At 42.1% G+C, this 20784-nt stretch overlaps 1 protein-coding gene across 3 annotated transcripts in view; it reads left to right on the forward strand.

Annotated features, from left to right (window-relative positions):
* COMP (cartilage oligomeric matrix protein) overlaps positions 1-20784 on the forward strand; it is a 37645-nt gene that overhangs the window by 12519 nt on the left and 4342 nt on the right. The window contains exons 5-17 of one of the 3 annotated variants that reach the window (XM_075175606.1): positions 6869-6990; positions 7173-7278; positions 7751-7969; positions 8752-9003; positions 11129-11214; positions 13405-13456; positions 15639-15811; positions 17086-17223; positions 18021-18098; positions 18248-18406; positions 18960-19064; positions 19249-19356; positions 19800-19959. In XM_075175606.1, the coding sequence (XP_075031707.1) occupies positions 8928-9003; positions 11129-11214; positions 13405-13456; positions 15639-15811; positions 17086-17223; positions 18021-18098; positions 18248-18406; positions 18960-19064; positions 19249-19356; positions 19800-19959 (1135 nt within the window). In that variant the 5' untranslated portion in view covers positions 6869-6990; positions 7173-7278; positions 7751-7969; positions 8752-8927. Of the gene's footprint in view, positions 1-6868; positions 6991-7172; positions 7279-7750; positions 7970-8751; positions 9004-9188; positions 9672-11128; positions 11215-13404; positions 13457-15638; positions 15812-17085; positions 17224-18020; positions 18099-18247; positions 18407-18959; positions 19065-19248; positions 19357-19799; positions 19960-20784 lie in introns of those variants that run through there. The other 2 variants (XM_075175605.1, XM_075175607.1) reach the window with 2 other exon arrangements.

Here is a 20784-nt window from a genome sequence, read left to right on the forward strand (position 1 = left end):
AGCAACAGTTCTGTCTCCCGTGAATGGATGCTAACCATTCCTTGGCTCTCTCTATAAAAAGCAAGGTTTTCTCTGGAGTCCCAAGCCAAATGTTTCCCTTTTTTTCTGCTGTTCTGCACTCTGTTATGTATTTGGCTGTGCTTTCTGTCCCAAAGGTGTCTATGTTCTGGTGGTATTAGGTATGAATAGATTGTCAAGTTCCTTGGGATCTTCCTTGCTGAAAGGAATGATGGAAACTTGATCTTTTTTTGAAGCTCCGTGTCAAAAGGCGAATGGCACATGCCAACTTGTGGCTAGAAGGCAGTAATTTGAGGACAGCAAATACTTATCTGTGTAATACTTGTATATATGATACAGAAATAGTATTATTCATACACAGTATGTACATTTATGTATAGCTACCGAACTAATCATGTGTAGACAGCTCCAGCAACATATCAGAGTAGATTTCCAGGGTCCCTCAGGTTCAGTATTCTGCCTATGAAGGGGTCAATGCCAGATGTTTCTTTTGGGTTAATAAGTCTTGGTACATGATCAAAACCAAGTCAGTGCTCCCTAAGAGAGGTCCCTAGACTATTAAAAAGTGTACGTGCTGTCTGCCCACCTACATGTGTGATCTCAGAGCACTGAGCACTTCCAGTCCCTTCTGTAATGAGACTATTCCTGTTTACACTCTTGCTGAAGACCCCTGGATTACACAATAAGAAGGTTTGACCATAGAGATGGATTATATACATCATTTAGAGGAAAAGAAAAACCAGTCTGCTTAGAACAGCTTTTGTTTTTAAGGTTTGCCATCCCTAAGAGTTTTGGGAAGTGACTTAGTGCATACTGAGCAACGAGTGAAAGCAATCAGTAAAACTGTGTTATTGTCGTTATGACTCTGGGAGGTGTCTTTTAGTAGCAAAAACCAAAAAGAGAGACCACAGCCAAAGCAGTTTTACAGAAAAAAACTGCATACTCTAAGCATTAATGATACTCCCAACAATAATTCCCAGCAAGACGTGATGGCTTAACCATCGCATCAGTTTGCATCTCTCTTGGTCAAAACAGCCTTCAGTCTTCTCCTTTTTTCCAGTACAATTCAGTTAATTATTCCCAGTTCCCTCAACGAGTCTGAGCTCCTGCTGGCTCCTGGAGCAATAGTAGCTCATTGTTGCAAATGAGCTTAATCCAATGTTAGAAGTCTTTATTGTCCCTAATAGAAAATGGCATGAATAGTAAAGGAAAAAATGTGAGATGTTTCCTGTAAGGTTTTAACAACCCTCCTGGGTGTACGATTACAACATATGCTGGGGAATAGTTTGGAGCAGGGTGGTGGTGGGGAGAAGGAGCTCTGGCAGCATTTTACACCCTCATCTGTAAGCCTCATTACAGCGAGCTGCTTGAGAGGAAGGGAAGGATGGGAGACAGCTCTTCTTCATCTAAACATGCCACACTGCTTTTCAGCCCCTTGGGCTTCTGATTTGTCATAGTTTGTCTTTGGCAGGCTTAAGTGAGAGGTAAAGCAAAACTAAGTAAGGGCCAATATGAAATTTGTGGGCCCTTTGATTGGCCTCCTGCTCTCAGTTTTGTAAAAAGCGTTTTAGTTCCAGGTGTCTTTGTTCACTTCAGACAGGATTATGTTGACACAATGTCTCAGGCATTTTGGAAGGGGTAGGATTATCAGCGTGGGACCCAGGAGTGCGGAACATTTGACAATGCTGAGACCTTTCTAGAGACAAAAAATTACATTATCAAAACTCAGCAAGCCACTGGGAAGTTCTGGACCATATTTTAAATGAAGGACAATGTTCAGGGTGATCTTGTTGCCCTGTCTCTGGATAGACCTTGGACCTATATTGTGGCTTTGTCACCAGTCCTGTCACTGGCCTCGTCTCCTGCTATTCCTGAGTAGACTCCCTGGATGGATCTACTGGTAACCAAGTAATCTAGTAACCTAGACTACCTGAACTGTCTAGGTTAGCCTCATTCATGCTTCCTGCTGCTCTCTGAGTATTGGAAGTTCAGATTCACATCTGTGATGAAACTGAACTGTGGTGTTCTTACTGAGCACTTAGACACTTTTTATTTGTTGCAGGGCTATAGTTGTTTGATATTTTCTTCTCTTGTAAAAGTACAGCTTTTCTTGCTGATGCTTCTTAGAGTTCCTACATCATCGCCTGTCATTCTCTCAGCCAATGTGGGCAGAATACGTCACTTCCAAGAAGATCAGCCACTTACAGTAGTGGTAAGGCTGCCCAGACAGTATGTAGTATCACTTACTTTAGATGAATGTGCATGTGCTTTTTTTTTTCAGTATCTTTCCCTGCCAATGTTTGTGAATGAAGATTCCCCTTCTTCGGAGAAGACGGTTTAGTTATTACAGTGCTGGCCTGAGCTTTGGGCTTCCAGGTTCAATTTACTTGCATGGTGTGACCTAGCAAGCTGCTTAGCTTCTGAGTGATTCAGTTCCATGTCCGTAGAACAGGATTCTTTCTTCCTCAGAAGAGTAATGTGGCAATAAAAAGTCAGGCCATTTAGCGCTCTCATGGTTGCTACAAATTGGTTATCTTGTTGGGAGTCTCATTGGAGAGATCAAGAAACAAAAAACCTTGTGGGACCAGAGCTGCTTCCAACTCTTACTGGTCCTAGGTCAGGTCCACTGGTGCAGGGAATCTGTCCTGATGACATACTTAGAAATTTTCAGACCAGCACCTTTCTTTTCTCCCTACTCCAGCATTCACTAAATTAAAAAAAAAAGAAGGAGAATGCGATAAAGGGGGGAATTTCTTGATATGTGTTTGATGGCTTACAAATGTCTCCTCCTTATTAAATGTGCATTTGTTGTGTTGGCTATTGAACAGCAAAAATATTGCAAAACCCCTACTCAGGTCGTACTGGTTCTGGTTACTATTTTTGGTTGGGGGTTAGGAGCTGAGGATAAAACAAAGAGTTTAAATGTGTTCTTGGCTCATCGGTCTCTTTTTTGTGAGATTCCTCCCACAGACATTGGAAAGCATCTCTGCGCCTTTTTTCAGAAACCATTTTGCAGCTATTTTTATACACTAACGTTGTGGTGTTTGTATTTTGTAGCATTCTAAAACTCTAAGAAAATGTTCAGGGTAAAAACTGATGTTCCCTTGAAAGTCAGCCTTTCATATGCAGAAAGTACAGAAGTCATCAAATTTCTAATAATAAGTGGAGGAATAAGTGGGAAAGTTGTCCCTTCTGGAACTCTAATCTTACTTCAAGGAAGGCCCCTCTTTCTGTGGTGTAAGGCAGTAGCTTCCTCCCAGGAGACGTCCCTGTCACAATATGCCAATTGCTGTGATACTGTGGTGGTGGCCCAGCATTATGTCATTCTGCCTATTGCCACAGCGGGTTGTGTGACTTTTTGTTAAGTTCATGTAAATGGCTTTACTGACATGCGTCAAATTCCATTAGTAGGGTAGAAAACAAGAAGAATGAATGATAAAGTTAGCATAGTGCACAATGGAGCCATGTCCATTTATTATATTTTGCAGGCTTGATTCTCTGTCATTGCAGTTTGCCATTGATTAAATGAAAAAAACACTAAAAGTACTCATAAAAGGTCTTCAGTGACCTTCAGTGCCTTGCTTTCCTGAGGAATTCAAGGTTAGAGACATAAACCAGACTGCAGCAAGCTGTAACTCTTCAAACATGTAACAAACCACAACCTATAATGGATTATTCCGTCTTGCAATGAATGAGGCATACAGGGAGGGGACGGGGATGTTCTTACCCATTGACTGATGGATTTTTTGTCTAATGTTTGCATCACTTCAGGTGTTTATGTCAAATAATGAATCTGTCTTCCATAAAGCATTGGTGTTATTCTTTACATTATTTAGTTAATACCTACACTTTGTTACCTCAGAACTGCAAATAGCTCTAAGTACAGATCATTTAGGAGTCCTCTTTGTTGAGATTGTGTTTTAGCAACGAATGAAGTAAGTATTTGTACATAATCAAGCTGTAAAACCATGTTTTGCAAACTTTTGAATGTAGGTTTTTGTTTTGTCTGGAAGCACATAGAAGAAAGGTAGGACAAAACTGAAGATTTTGCTGGCTGCTGGGCATCAAACTTCAGTGTCCAGTCCTTTTAACAGTGTGTATCTTTGGAATTCGCAAATTTTAAACAATAGTATTCAAAATAAGTACAAACTGAAAAAAACTGTGCTGTGAAATTCTGATGTATTGGGCTTCTTACTGATCTACTCATGAGCGAAATAGAAATGAGTATTGCATAAATGTGTCAGGTTGGTTCAACTTCAGTTGTAATCTAGCAGTTCACCACAATAGATAATGTATCTTCTGAGTCATAGATAGTTTATGTATTGTGACAATTAACAAAAACCATGACTGACTAAGATTTAGTTGAGGCTTCAAGACTTTTATTTCTCTTAGAACTGACTGACTGTCGACAGTCTGCAACGACTGTGATCATTTTTCATCTCCGCTTTTCTATATTGGTTGTATAAAACTTGGAAGCTGCATACATTACCAGGTTCTTTTACGAAAGAATAGAATTGAGATGTAAGTTTTCAAATATATAGTGCTACTTCAACGGAGGGACTGATTGCTCTCTGAGTCCATGGTTAATAAGAAAGGAAGCAGTGGGCTTAAATAGCATCCCTCGGAAACATTTTCTAACAGTGGGAATATAAGGCATTGGAAGGCTGCCTGGGGAGGTTGTGGAGTCCCCATCGCTGGAAGCATTTAAGAACAGGTAGAGAAGTCTTTGTGAAGAGTGCCATAGGTACTATTGATCCTCTATTGGGAGGAAATGGAGGAGATGTTTTTTGAAATCCTTACTGGTCATCTTTTATATAATTTGGTTTCTTATGACCATAAATATATAAGAAACATTGCAAAACACTTAGCATACCATTTCAGAGGGTGTAGGTGTTTTTCACTTATTTTTAGAACTTGACCTTACAAGACTGAAAAATAACTTTTTCCTTCTGACTTTTGTCCTTCACTTGGCAAAAATCAGTTAAAAACAGAGAGATGGAAAATATTTAAACTTTAAACTAGTATGAGCTTTTATTTTCGTTGTTTGTTTGTGTGCTGGTTTCATTTGTGATGTCAACTCCAGTCAGGGAAAAAGGTGTAACTAACCTGGCACTGCACAGAGTGCAAAAAGACTTTTACACTGAAGCCCAAGTAAACACTATCTGCGGCTCACTTTTTTTTTAAAATCTGTAATGCTTAAAAAATGATACTGACAAATCTGGAAGATGTTTCCCCATCAGATAATAACAAGTTCAGATACATCAGCTACTTTTGAATTTGTCCTTTTTAAACAGACACAGGCACCCAGAAATAGCCAAGTCATGACCAAACACTTTCTGATCTGCTACTGTGTGTTTAAGCGGCGTTAGAGTAGTGATTTACAGGGATTTCTAGCCTTCAGATCTGAATATAGAAAGGTATAAAATGAGTCCAAGGAAAATAAAGATAGGAATGACCTCACCCTATGGAGACCCCGTGTCTTGCTCAATTCAAGAAAGCTCTGTAGGAACTAGCTACATTTCAGTTTGTACAGTTATTTTGCTACTGTCAATGAATAGAAACGATCCCAGAAACTGTTGCAGACTAAAGAGAAATGGCTTTGGGTTTCTAGAAGAATGTAAAGACATATTGATCGCTGCCTCAATATGCAGACTTGGTTGTTCAAATATTTAAAATTGGTGTAATGCAGATTTAATATGCTTTGCTTCATTTCTTTTAGAATAAGTGAGCAATAATAAGCACTATTCTGTCACCATGCTGTCCTACACTAACTGTTGCTGAGGGAAATGAATGTCATTTCTCAGCAGTGAACATTCCTGACTTTACTGAGTTTGAGAACTTGCATCTTCTACGTACATACTCACCATTTTCCTCTTGTGCTGTAACACCTCAGCTAACTGCAAAGTTACTTAACAAGTAACATGTGCTCCTTGTGAGCCAATTCAGTATGCTCTCCAGCCTTCGCTAATAAATTAATTATTAGTGACTCTCTTGCAGAGGAGAACAGAGACGGTGATACAGGTTGTCCACTTTGCAGATTGTCCACATTACCAAAGTTCCCTTTTTCTCTTTCCTGTGAAGAGATTCAGGTTCGCTGCTGGTAGCCCTGAATGTTTTAAATACTTTGGTGACTTGCAGTATGTACATACAAGGTATTCTTCAGAAGAGAGTTCACTCTTTTCCTTTTGTCCTTTGCAGTGACTCCAGGAGCTTGGGAAATTTCTTCTTTTTAATGTCAATTATTTGCGTTTCTTCAGTCCATAGTAAAAACAAAGAAAATTATCTAGCTTCTCTATAATATGGTTTTGATGATTTAGTTTGGATGTTAAGCAATAGGCATATTAGAAAACATAGTGAATTTTACATATAACGTGATCACCAGTTTATAAAAGGGCATGTGATTCTGGGCAGCTGAAGATTTTCAGAAAAATGCTGAACTCTGTACAGAGGAAGCAGGACTCTTCTTGATAGTCTTTTAGAGCTCTTCCTGGATACAAATACCGCTTCCTTGCTGGCTGGGGGTCACATTGTTTTACAAGCCAATTTCATGTGGTCTCAAAAATGGTTGTTTCTAGTCAGCCTACTATCTCTTCTCAAAAACTGCATTTTTTTGGGCCCCTGAAAACTTAGAAATACAGAAGTATCCAGTTAGCTGGATATTGGACTTTCAAGCAACTTTTTTATTAGGTGTCTGACTTTAAGGGTTTTTTTAATGTGGGTTTGTTTGGTTTTATGTCCAGATATCATTAAGTAATACTTTACTTAGATAGCAGAAAACATTACTGCTCATATGTATTTTATTTGCCTTGTATTGAATAGTTCCTTTTCTCTTTTCATTTCTTTTTTGTAGTACTAGGATTTTGATTGTCTCATCATGCTATATGGACATCTATTTCTCCATACAAAGCAAATCTGATGTCAATTGTTTCCGAGGTGACCTCACAAGTGACCTTTGTCCATTCTTCATTCCATGTGAGTTACATCTCTTTCCTTCTGGAGTTTTATGACTTGTCCCCACTTGAAAAAAACAGATTTTTTCTGAATAGTTGGCAAGAACCTTCCTTTATTAATGACCTTTCAGGCTTCTGTTGAAGTAATGTGCTTTTCCCTTAAAACTCTAATGGTACTAATGGGCTTCCTTGCTTGCCATCTAGCAGGGCCCTGGACAGAGCAGTCTGCAAAGTCTGAATGCCTCTCTTACCTCTTGGCAACAGCATCTTCAAACATAAGCTGGACGGACATCAACTATCACTGTTTCAGGTGAAAGACATGGTCTCTGTGGGGGTGAAAGGGCATTTTTCATTCACTCCCCATTTGTTGTTATAAAATAGAGATTGTAAATAATATTTCCCAGAACATCTCTGGAAAAAACAGTATAGTTTATCTTTAACAATCAGTTGCCATAGTTTTGATTTGTCCAGAAGGACCCAGAAATGCTAAAAGCTGGGAAACTCGGTTGTTCTGAGTTCCAGCTAAACCACTTTTGCTTACCACAAGTATCAAGCCCTCAAAGCTGATTCACCTGTGAGTTGACAGCAAAAAGTCACTTGCTGTGTGTAACATGAGATGGCATGTGCACCAGACAAGCAGCATCATACAAATGTCACCTAGGTAACACATGCAAATTAACTTTATTGTCAGTATAAATTTGCTTGATGCAAGAAAATGTAAGATCTGTCTGCTGCAGCATTCCCGTAATATAAAACAAATAATATTTATTTGCTTGCTTTAGTGAACATGCATAGTGCATGCAAGTGCCTGCAAGACTGCACCTAGTTACCTTTTAGAATTGTGCACAGCCACAGGGATGGGAAGTATTTTCCTGAACACGGGAGGTCTGAGGTCAAAATGAGAAAAAAATCTTTATGTAAATATCCAAGGATCCTGCTGCTATAACAGTTTAAAGACTGAGCTACTGTTTCCTGGGGCTTTCCTGTCTGTGTCCCCAAAGGTGTTGTATGATCAACATACTGAAAGATTTCACAATCAGTGAAAATGTGTGATCAAGAATTTTGCTGGTCTTCTGACTTTTTTTACTGGTCACAGGTTAACTTGCGATTTCCTTGATGTAGTAGCTTTAAGATTTTCTTTGAGCAGATTTTCTTTGGCTGCTCTAGATGGATTTCTCAATCCGCTCTGTGTCTTCTGATGGAAAGTGCTGGATTGAGGCTGACTGATGGAAAATGCTGTTTCTTGTCTGTGAAGGAATGGAGACTCATTCCTTCACAGACAAGAAACAGCAAAGTCTACCTTCCTTTCATGCTGTCACTTCTGCACTGCAGCCTTCCTTTAGACAAGCCTGGGTGGGGGGTAATAAGAACATCAGCCTCTAAGGGCTAGTACATTTGCCCAATCCCACTCTGAAATAGGATGTGATAGCTCCTCTTTGGAGTTGGAAGATGATTCAATAATTCTACCCCAAGTGTGAGTGGTGAAACTGTCTTTTGGGAGTTTAAAGAGCCTTTTCTGAAACTCTAGTGAAGTCCAGATGTCTCATAGCTTTTGTGATCTTGTGAGCAGTTTTAGAAGGAAAATCTGTGAGGGATAGGGCTATGAATCATCTGTCTATCCTGTGTCCATGAAGACGAAATAAAAACCCCAATCCAAAAAGAATCCATTTAATTCTGGAATTTTCTGACCTATTTTGGTGCAAGCCGGTCTAAAAAAAAATTAAACTACTCTCCTGATGAGTTTCTCATATTGTTTACTTTTGTAACGTTCTCTGTGGACTAGCAGCCAGAAATGACGTCCACCCCTCGTCCAGCATCAGAGAATAAGAACTTCAGAGGAAGGAATGCAACTTCATAAATAGCAAACCACAGACACTAATGGGGAGCAGAGGCAAACCTGCAGGTTAAAAATTCGTTGCAAGAGAAGCCCATACATCCACACTGCCTGGAGATTCAAAGATGATTTCAGCTCTAGCCTTTGTTTTTCTCCTCTGCCTCTCTTGTCCTTTTTCATCATGTCAGCAGAGAAGAGCAGGTAAGTAATTTTAATTATCTCTATATTTTCTGGACACATATGCTTCTAGACTCCTATGAAAATTATGTTTTGCAGAAAGGAATGAGTAAGAAGGTAACATTTCAACTGCATCTACTGAAGCCTAGAAACAATGTTTAGGGATTTTGTAGTTTCATATGAAACTTGAAGCTTAACTGTGTAAATGTTGAGTCTTAGATTTTTCCTCAGTTCCCCTCCTAAGTAGTGAAGTTTTTTTACGAAAAGCATCTATTCTAGGACAACTGGAAATCTTGTTGTGTTTTGTAATGACCTGCAAGAGACACTTTACATTAATCTGTATTTTGCATGTGATTTAAGTTGAAAAAACAGATCATACAGAATGTCCTATAGCAGAATCCTTGGATATTCTCTCTGCTTGTGCACACAGAGCTCAGGGAAGCCCTGATTTCTAGGAACGTAGCCATGCTAAGTTCATTACAAAAGTTCCACTTCTCTGAACAGCCTGTTAGGGGAATGCTCAAGTCGAAGAGGATCTCTGGGATCCGGCAGGCTCAGACTGTGTACCAGAGATTCAGGTGTGTGCTTGTGGAGACAGAATGAGTCCCCGGAGAAGGATGCATAGTAATGGAAATGTCTGCAAGTGCATAGATTTCCTTTGGAAATCGCTCCTGAGTGGTTGAATCATTATTGTGAGTTTGAATATTAAAAAACCCCCAAACTTTTATTTTAAATTACATCTTGCTACTAGGGATGGAAAATTCTTCTTAGGAATAATGGAAGCTGCCTGAAGCCTTCATGCAGAGCTTATTCAAAACCTCTGTTTGAAGTTAGAAATTATGTGCAAGCTCCTTGTTTCAACAAAATAAGAAATGTCACTTTAATTCAGTCTTTCTGTCTTAGAATGACACATTTGTGGTACTTTCAATTTAGTTCCCAAACCAAAATGTATTGGAGAGGTTACAAATATTCATAAAGTCCTCTTGGTTCTGTGAGGGGAAGACCCATGAGACTTTCAGGCTCATTTGTCACATGAGAATGCCGAAGTTGTTGTACTAAGTCAGTAGCACGGGCTCACATCCTGCCTTTGGCAAATTCCTCATGCTTAAGGAGGCAGATCCCCAATTCCAGTTAATTTTCCCCTGAACACGCAGTGCTGTTTGTGGAAGATACTGCTATTTCTCTCTTCATAAAGGTTTGCTTACACTGTAGGCAAGGTGTGACTTCTGTTAGAGGATTGATTAATCTAGAAAAAAATAGACAAATGAGGTTGTACTTTCTCATGGCAGACAGGAGAATACCAGAGTTGAACTTTGTGTCCAATTGTTTTTAAATGGCTCAAGTTTTCTTAAAGCTTACATAATTCTAGAAACAATGAGCTACTTCCATTCATTCTTCTTGAGCGAAGCTGGAGTATAGACTAGATTTTTAGCATATCTCAAAGGATTAGGCAAGTCTAGAATCTAGCAGATGGGAGGGAAAAGTCATGTTAATCTGCCCTAGATGACCTTGTAAAATGATTTATATCCTCTGTTCAGCATAGCTTAAACAGGATTTTGCAATGTTGCATGGATGAGCAGATGTATCCTTTGTGTCCCAAAGCCACTACACGGCAATTTGAAACTGCCGCTACCCAAAAAGAACCCGTCTCCAGCAAGAAAAAGTCTGTACCTTGAGAACAGGCGAGGCAATGGCTGATGTGCCGATTTTCCACGTTCAGTGCTTGGCAGCACGTTTGGGATAGACTCAGCAAAGAGCCTTACTTTAGTGGTGCCCTTCATAGCAGCTTCCACAGCACTGAATTACTAATTTGCTTCTTTTGGCAGCAAAGCCTTCCTATGTGTGAACTGCGGAGACCATGCCAGATTAACAGCTACCACAACTGCCAGACTGCCAGGCCAATTTGTTTGCTGAGGGGTAGCTGTTACCTACCTGACAGGCACGGCTGACGATCACTGTCTGCCCTGCCCAGAGCAAATTCTACCCTATGTGCAAGTCTGTTATTTCCAGCAAGCTTCTAGTTAGGAACTGGCAGAGACTGGTGTGGAGGTGTTTGTATCTTTAACATTAAGCTGAAGTTAATAATATCAGTTGGTTTGTACTGCTAATGGCTCTTCTGTGTTTTTCGCAACCACTTTGGTTTTTTTAGGAGGTGAAGTTGGACCAGAAATGCTGGAAGAGATGAGAGAAACTAACCGTGTGCTAATGGAAGTTCGAGACTTGTTGAAACAGCAGGTAGGTGAGAAAGGGACCTAATTCCTTATATGCTGCACAAGAGAAATCTCTGAATCCTCTTCCTTATGTGCTGAGTTCTGGATTTGGGGGGGCTGCTTCTTGCGTTAAGTGAAATGAGCAATAGAATTATTGTGCTGCAAACCAGAATCAAGAGGTAGTCTCACAATCAGATCTGTAATTCTGAGATAAAGTGGATTCATTTGAATTCCAAATTCTGCTGCTTAGAACCATGTCTGCTGAAAAACAGCATACATGGAGAATGAACTCTTAAAAAAAAAGACATGCACACACAGTGGGTATATATTTAACTGGAAAAACAAGTCACTTTTTCCTTGGTTTTGTGGGCTCATGAAATCAGTAGAGACTCCAAACTTGGAAGATGGAAGAGACCTTTCAGCCATCTATTAGGGTCCTGGAAAGGGAAGTCATATGCAATCTAAACAAGCTCTGTATTCACTCTTTCCTCTTGTTGTTTTAATCCTAAGACTTTCTGGCTCCAGTTTTTTCTTAGGGAATTTGGAACTTCTTGGGTGCTTAGATCTTTTCCCATTTTAACGAGGAGATGGTGGTTTGTCTGGTCAACTCTCTTTTAAGTACAAAAAAAGGTTCCATTCTCCCTTTATCCACTCTGGGAGCTGAGGGCAGCAGCCTCTGCCTGCCAGATAATTGGAATGGCAGACAGGTCTCTGTGCCAGTCCAAACTGGGCGGCCTCTAATCTGCAAAAACATCTGTTGCATTGAGTTACTCTCACATTTCAGGCTGCTGCATAAATACCCAGTGTTTACTAGGAATCAGGTCAGACATGGTTCCTGGCAGCCTCAAGCAATGATTTCCAGTGTTCCCTTCCAGCTTAGCACTGCTTCTCCATACAGGTTTTCTATTTGTTCTTTCTCTCGCTCTTGCCACCTACTTTTTTTTTTACCCATGGCCTTTTTCTCAACAGCACTTTCAAGAAAACTCTTCCTCAGAAGACAAACTTGCATATACAAGTTGGCAGTTCATAATTCTTAATCTGTGAAAGATTTTCTAAAACTTACTTTTCCTTGATTCAGCATCTTGGGATGTTGGCAATAAGGATGGCAAAAGGCATAACAATAAAAGGCCAGATCTACTCTCCTGAGCCAAAGGCCGAAGGATTCTTGGCACAAAGGAGCCACTGATACTCATTAGCAGTGCTCCGAATTCTCTGCTCTGCTCTCTGTCACCCACTTCTAATGCGAGATGTTCTGGGGATTTGGGTTAGATCTGCCTCTGCATTAACTATTCAAAATACATGACCCCAGGCTGTGTTGGAGGGAAGAGAGAATCTAATGTAAAATGAAAGCTTGCTCTTATACCTGGGAGCTGGCAGAGAGACATGAGTGGAAGCTTTTGTCAAAGTACAAAGTGAAATGACTTAATGGTGGAAACATTAAGTCCACAGGGTATGGAAGAGTGGTCCTGAGCATTGGTTGTAGATAACCAGTAAGGCTTTTGCAGGAAAAAAGTCTGCTAGGATTGCTATCTAAGATGCTAGAGAGTCATATATGTGTTAGCTTGAGACTGACATGCGTACTTGTGCCTGTCCCATATTCCTTTCTTCACCAAAGGAACGGCATCTTTGCACTGCTGATGCTACAGATTATCTCTTTACTGAAGCAAGCTTGAAGGAATAGGAGCCTAGCGGAGATCAGAGGAAGTCTGGAGGGAGGAGCTTTTGTGAATAGATTCTAAATATCCTCATGGCAAGGGCATTAGGGCCAAAGAATGGCATAAGCAATGTTAGAGATTATTCATATATCTGCAGAAATGGCTCACAGGGGAACCTCCTCCTGACTTCACCTGTGCAGTACCTGCACTGCAGGTAAAGGAGGCTCTCTAGGACTGCTAGTTCAGCATCTTCTAGAGCAGAAGACCCAAATAAAGTAGATACCTCTTTCTTTATGGCACTTGTTTCTTCAGCTGTAGATAGAATAGTATTACCAAGTTAGCCTGTAGAAACACTACAGTAGGGAGTGGCTTACAGCAGGGAATACAAGCCAGCCACCTCAGCTTCCAGAAAGTCTGCAACATAGACTTTGGAGTAAGAGTTATTTGTAAGTAGCTGTGCAGTCTCAGAGAGACATGCTGTTTTCCGGCAGTGGGGCTATTAGTTTTTGTGGGAGCAAAACTCAGCCTTTGGCTAAGTGATGATTCTTGTTTTCTTCTAGATTAAGGAGATAATGTTCCTGAAGAATACAGTCATGGAGTGTGATGCCTGTGGTGAGTTACTGAGCTGCATCCTATGTTCAACTGCCTCCTCCAAGTCCTTCATACCTTTGTGTCCGAACAAGTAGTAAAATGCCACCTGTGACCATCTCCCCAAAGCAAAGAGCTTGTTTCACAGTTATCCCGAGTTTCACAATTATCACAGGGTAATAATATTAGTGATGCTTTTTTTCCCCACAACATTCTGCACGTATGGACCAGTGTTCCATGCTGTTCTTGTGGTTCAATGGCAGCTGAAGGTATTACCCCTTTCCTGAGCATGGGGTGCAGAAGTAACCTTAAAAAGCTCATCTTTCCTTCCAGCAAAACCCAGCATTCGCTTACTTCCACTATTTCTGAAATAAGCTTTGTTAGTGGTTCTGTGACATACCACGCTGTACTTCTCAGGGTAGCGTCATTCTAGTGCAGAAAGCTGCCCAGCCGCGTCTCCTAATAACCCAGCCCATGGCCGATGTTAGAATTGCCTGGGAATGCACACTGGGTATCCTGTGGGATATAGTTGGCTACTCCTGAGCTGCAAGTGCAAGAGAACATCACCCCCAAGAGGCATTGCTCTGCTATTCCTTCCATCCTCGTGCTGCCACCATCCAAGCAAAGAGATTGTTTACGGAAGATTCAGGAAACAGGGTCATAAATTTTCCCATATAAACCTTGCCCTCTGCTCCCCAATCTAGACTGGAACTTACTTCCAGTATATCTGGCTTTCAGAAGGCATGGTTCTTGGAGATGCTCTATTATTTGCCAGTACGCTCAAAGGGTGGAGCAATAACCATTTCTGCATTTGGAGAAATTGTACTTCTGCTGGAAAAGAGATTAGCCAAAGCTTTTGGGACCTGCAGTACGGAAATGCATTCATCCACAGCAATTGTTTTAATAATTTGCTCATAAAACTGTCCTGAATTTTCTCTCTGTTACTTGATTTCTGCCTTCCCCGCTTGCTATTCTGCTTTATATGAGTTCTTCTCCTGTACTCCTTACTGTAGAATTTGAGCCTCTTTTAGTCATGCATTGAACAACGTGACTCACAGCAGTCGTGTGCTTCTCTCATTATTTCTCAGAAAGAGAAGCATGAAGAGAAGAGGCCTTGTTTTTAGTGAAGACTTTGCTGCTGCTGGTGGTAGAGTCTTGTTTTTGTTTTGTTTTATTTCTGTTTTTTTATGTTGGGCTTTTAAGCAGGAGAAAGCAGGAGCAAAAAGTGTCCTTGCCACTTAGAGTAGTGGGTGTGGGAGACTTGTGACAAATCTAGTTTCTGGGAAAGTTTATCCACAGTCTTGAATTGGCCTTCAGTGGAGTTCTGCATCCCATACAGATTAATTTTGCAAGTTCTTTTGTGCTGTGGGTCAGATCATGAGGATAAGGACAAAAACCTGGCATTTGGCTGAAAACTTTAAGGGAAGCTGGTGTGCAGTGGTGTGCAGACACGCTTGATGTGCTTCTGAATAGGACTGCAGTAGCATTTTATATGGCTCAGAATTTCCTACACATCACAGTACTTCATGCTTAGATAGACCATACTGCTGTATTCCAGCCTAGAAGCAATGAATGTCCGAATAACAGATTGATTTCTCATCTGCCAGGGTGAAGTGAGGTTTCCTAGCCCTGTGGAGCTAACAGGTAGCATGTTATGTGTAACATTACGGCATGAGAGCCTTGTGTGAGCCTGATGTGACTGTATTCCTGCTACAAACCAAGCTGACCTGTTTAACGTGCCTGCCTTCTAAAGTGGAGATTTTGGCTGGCAGCCCTCCACAATGCTTCCCAGATTTAAGCCTGTGCTGTGTGGGTTCTGCGTTAGCCAGGTGTCTGAGTCCATACTGCCAGTGAGGTGTAGTTGTAGAGGAATCAGGGAGAGAACTGATCTCTGGGGAACTCCAAAAGCAAGGGCATTACACCAACAAGGAGTGCAGCACGACAAGAGTTTTGGACTGGGAGCTAAGACTTCTGGGGTTTCTTATTTATTTTTTGTCTGCTCTGACTCAGGAGTCTGTCAAGCTGCTGCTTCTGGCTTCATTTTTCTCCATTTACAAAATAGAGTTACAACTGCTCAACCCTCAGAAAGGATGCAAGGAAACGTCTGTGTATGAAGCACACTGATACCTTCTGAGACGATGGGACCGCCTGATGACAGTCTCTGGCAGTGACAGCTCATGTTCTTAACGTTCCTCTTGTCCTCTAGGCATGCACACCGAGGCGACAGGTCCCGTCATCACCGTGACACAGTTTAACAGATGCCTCCCAAACTCCTGCTTCCCTGGAGTGGCCTGCACTGAGACGGGCACTGGCTTCCGCTGCGGACCCTGTCCCCCAGGTTATTCAGGAAATGGGTCACAGTGCACAGATATCAATGAGGTAAAAAACAAGTAGGACAGGCTGGAAGTTACAAAACTGGCTCGCTTTTCTTGGAGTGTTGAGGGTTTGTCTTGTGGCTGTAAAGAAAAATCTTGCAGTTCCCCTAGGAGCTGAAGTTCAACAGAAACATCATTTCACTGGAAGGGATTCTGTATCTCACCCTCCCTTAAGCTCTGTTCCATGTTGGTTTTTATCCAGTCTAGCTAGGCTTTTCTTTCTAAAAGATACATAGGCTCAAACAAAATAAATCTTTTGGTTTGTACCACACAGGAAGGTGAGTTTGGAAAACCAGAACAGTCCCTTTCGGACTTACAATCTTTTGAGCTAATGGCTGATGAGTTGTTAGAGATAAGATTTATTATGTGTGGAATAGAATCAAATGCTTCCCAAATAGTCCTTTATACAATAAATCTTACCACACTACTCGTATTGCTTTACTTCTGCCTTTAAATCAAACCTTGCTAGGCAGATACTGTTTAATTTTTTATTTTTTTTTTAGAAAGTGTGGCATTCCATCAAGTTTATTCTCTGCGTGTATGCAAAGCTTTACTCAACCATTAATTTTGTGTGTCCATAAGACTCCTTAGTTCTGTGGTTCCCAAACCATAGTCCTGTGCTCGCTGATTAGTCCACCAAACAACTGTGTCTTGCAAAGCCATATCACTTCTATAGCGTTTCAGTTTAAAAACCTGCTGAAGTTAAAAGGGTCGATGAGAGATTTTGAGATTGATGATAATCTGTTATTCACCAAAACGTGAGAATCACTGTATTAATGTCATGCATCTGCCAGTACAGAGCATAAGAATTCTGTGAAAATAATAAAGTGTTGGAGAAAATAAAGCAAGCATTAATAGCAACTTTGGAAAGAAAATTGTTTCCCAGAGTAGTAAACAAACAACTGCTCTTGTCTTTCAAAACCAGTGTAAGAAATTATCCAGTTCTCTGGATTCAGAGACTGCCAGGAAGGAAAGTGTGAAGTGAAGCCAGCTCTTTGCCTGGGCAATTGATGTCACCTAAGAAGAATTAGTCCTGAAAGTTTATTTGTTTTACTTGTCTGCACATATTGGAACTTGGGAGAACAACTGAGATGGGGAAGCTGCATTTTCCACTTGCAAGGAAAGCCAGGAACTTCTATGCATTTTTGTTTTATTCTTTAAAAATAAAAGCACAATAGCTGGATCTCACCCAGCAAGGCCTGCTTTGAGAGCTGCCTTCACAGCTGGCCTTGAGCGAGCCTGCCTCATAGTTCTGCACAACCTCTTTCTTGTTTACAGTGCAACGCAAACCCCTGCTTCCCGAAGGTCCAGTGCATTAACACTGCCCCTGGCTTCCGCTGTGATCCCTGCCCTCCCGGCTTCACTGGGCAAATGGTCGAAGGAGTTGGACTGGCTTATGCCAGGGCCAACAAACAGGTAAGGCCCAGAAACTTTTCTGTCTCCTTCAGAAGCCATTAACTCTTTCCCCTCTGTAATTGTAATTCAAAGGTCTTGGAGCCCTCAAAGGAACGGGAGGGAAATATGAGATGACTGCATTGTATTTCTGGGAAGACTGATGCAGTGAGAGGAGAGACTTGCCAAGGATGTCCTAGCACATCAGCAAAGCCACCTCCACTCCAAGACCTTACCTCTGCTGAATTTATGCTGGACAGAATGTTACGCCTCTGACATCTTTGTGGCTGTGAAGCCAGCCTGGGGAATCCTTCATACTAGGACACAGACGAGTTGATGCAGCTACTGCCCCACTGCGCTCCCCTGACAGCTATAGACAGATTAAATTAAAAAAAACAAAACACCCGCTTAGTCTTAGTATGGTTTATAAGAATATATTGCCAAAAGCAGGAATGGCATGTGGCTTGTGTTATTTAGAGAGCTGCTAGCTGGTCATAGGACGCAGTCTTTGACCTTCTTGCTCCATTGACTGTCTTCTATCCTTTTACAGTAAGGAGATACTCTGACAGCTTAGCTCAGAGCTAAGCTAGTTTGCCAGGCTAAAATCTCCGGTGACTCTGTAGAGGGTGAACAGCTTGCCTGGGGTCAGGACTATTGCTAGGGTCTGGCTCAAGCTTGTCTTAAAGAAAAATTTGAGCTGTGGGTCCTAGTAAGGTGTGTCAGGGGCTTTGCTTCTGCATCTAGTGATGCCCTAATTCTGTAATCTCATGTGGTATCTGCTTAAAAGTGAAGTTAATGTCTATTTTGTTCTTCCTGGGCAGGTTTGTACTGACATCAATGAATGTGAGACAGGTGCCGCCAGAAATTGTGTCCCAAACTCTATCTGCATCAATACACGTGTAAGTATTGCTGGAAAGCCTGTGTGGATCTCTCTTCCCCAGGCTCTGGGGCCTCTGTTAGCCGTGGCAATCCAGCTGCTGAGGAAGGTTACAGCAAAGGTTTGCCAGGACTCATGTTATAGTTAATTCCCTGTTGCTTTTTCTTGCAGGGATCCTACAAGTGCGGGGCTTGTAAACCTGGCTTTGTAGGGGATCAAGTCACTGGCTGCAAGAGCCAGACAGTGAGACGCTGCCCTAATGGTGAAATTAGTCCATGCCACGAGAAAGCACAGTGTATCGTGGAGCGCGACGGGTCCATCTCCTGCGTGGTAAGGTCCAAACCTCCCTGTGATTGGGGTCACTCTGGTTTCCCTTGCACTGTGCTTGCTCTCCTGGGTCTGCCACTGCCCTCTCCTGGAGAGCATGCCTTCCCGACACAGACCTGCTCTCCATTAACACCTGAGCTACGGCAATCTCTCTTTCAGTGCGCTCTGGAGAAGTGCACTGCTCCTGGCACCTCAGATCCACTGTTGTTTGTTTGGGTTTTCTTGCCTGAAGCGCTACAAATTTGTCAGTCGTGGGACATTACATGCAGTTGAGCAGGGAGAAGCACCGTTCAGCAACCTGCTGGAGCCAAGAAGTTTTGCTGCTGCATCTGTCTTTATGATCTCAGGAACAAGCAGAGAGCTTGTATCTGAGCTATTTAAAATACAATTTACAGCGTAACTGTTTCTTCCAGACAATATTTCTCCTGTAGAGTGTTGTGTACCTGGATTTGCCATGTTTTGTGCTGGTTCTCATGTAAAGCCTTCAATTTTGGAGGCGTACGGCCATCAGGGGACTCACTGGCAGCCTCATTTTGTTTTATCTGCTGTCTTCTAGTGCCTCGTGGGGTGGGCAGGGAATGGCTATGTCTGTGGGAAGGATACAGACATTGATGGAGTCCCTGATGAGAAGCAACGCTGCTCTGACAAAAAATGCCGCAAGGTAAGATGCAGTTGTCTCATGTCTCGTACTGGAAACAGTATACCAGAGGAATGCCTAACCAGAACTGGGCAATTCCGATTTGAGGGCAGGTCTTGGGTGCTGGTGAGACCCTGCCCAACCTTCAGAACTCAGGCTAAAGGACATGCACAGCTTGCTAGCCGGCCCTTTGTTGCTTTCCTTTCAGGATAACTGCATGACTGTCCCCAACTCTGGCCAGGAGGATGCAGACAGGGATGGAATTGGAGATGCTTGTGACGATGATGCGGACGGAGACGGGATATTAAATGCTGAGGTTTGAATTCTAATGCTTAAGCCCTGACATACCTAAATGTACCCAGAGGTCCTGCAAAGCAACTGCCTACACCTTTAATGTGAATTTAGAGAACCTGCAGGTCACAGCATGCAATGTTTCCTTTTAATCTGGATGGTCTGAAGACTCTAAAAACAAGCAGACAGGACAGAATATCATGGCACTGAAAGGACTTTACAAGTCATGAGTTAGAGAGTCTCTCTCTCACTTGGTCAAGCACTGGTTGCAAATATTTTCAGGTGCTACTGGTATTCCCTGAACAGGCAGTGACTAGGCTGAATAGAGGAAACCAAAACTGGCTGCAGATAGGCTGCTGGGCTTCTCAGAGCAGCTGGTCACATACCTCAGAACTTCTGTCTTTCTTACTCCTCAGTAGCACGCTCAGTGCCAAACATTTCCCCTCAGCCAGTCCCTCTCTCCCGCAGGACAACTGCGTGTACACACGCAACGCAGACCAGCGCAATGCAGACAAGGATAACTTCGGTGATGCCTGTGACAACTGTCGCCAAGTGAAGAACAATGATCAACGGGACATTGATGGCGATGGGAGGGGAGACGAGTGTGACGATGACATGGATGGAGATGGTAAGAGCAGCTGGAGAGCATCCTCGGAGAGGTGCATGTATGTACTGAGCTAAGAACCAGAAAGCTATTCAGCACGCAGCTAGAGATCCTCATGGCCGGTACCAGCCTTCAAGGCCTGAGCTCTGCAGGAGTGGAACTAATTTCTGATGGGCTGAAGCACAGCTCAGTTCTTAAGATGCCAAGATGAGCAGTCAAGCCAGCATCCTTCACAGTTCAGCTCTTGCAGGGTTTAAAGATCTATCTTCAGGATGGTGCTACCAATTTCATTAGCACTCTTATTGTGCACAGTCACGTCAAACCTGTGTCAGACTTAAGAAAGAAAGATGTACCATGCAAATTGATCTCAGTCCAGACAAGGACACTACTTTGTGCTCCAGTTTAAACTTACGAAGAAGGATGGGAATATCCGAGTTCTTAGCAGCCACTGGCTTAAAGCAGTGTATGTCAGGGCTGTCTTCTGGGGGAAAAAAAACCTGGCTAGCTTTAGAAACAGTCTGTGAGCTAATGATGCTGTATTTGCACAAAGCCTGCTTTTAAAAGCCAGAAATCACAACTGCTGCTGGCCTGAGACACACATATTTATTTACAGAATATTTCCAGTGCATCTAGTGCTGTTTGGGTCTGGCTACATCCTGCCAAGAAGCTCCCTGCTGGCATGATTTGCTGGTGTAGTAGGTAAATGCAGAGAAGCGGGAAGTGAAGTCATACAGGTTGCCAATTAGATTGTTCCTGTCCTGTCTCAAGCCTTGAAGAGGCACTGTCTAAATCTTCCATGTCAAATAGCCAAGATTAACCTTGACTTATTTTATAATTATATAGACGTCT

The sequence above is a fragment of the Calonectris borealis genome, chromosome 28 (genome assembly GCF_964195595.1).
Source record: "Calonectris borealis chromosome 28, bCalBor7.hap1.2, whole genome shotgun sequence".
In the NCBI taxonomy this organism is placed as follows: domain Eukaryota; kingdom Metazoa; phylum Chordata; class Aves; order Procellariiformes; family Procellariidae; genus Calonectris; species Calonectris borealis.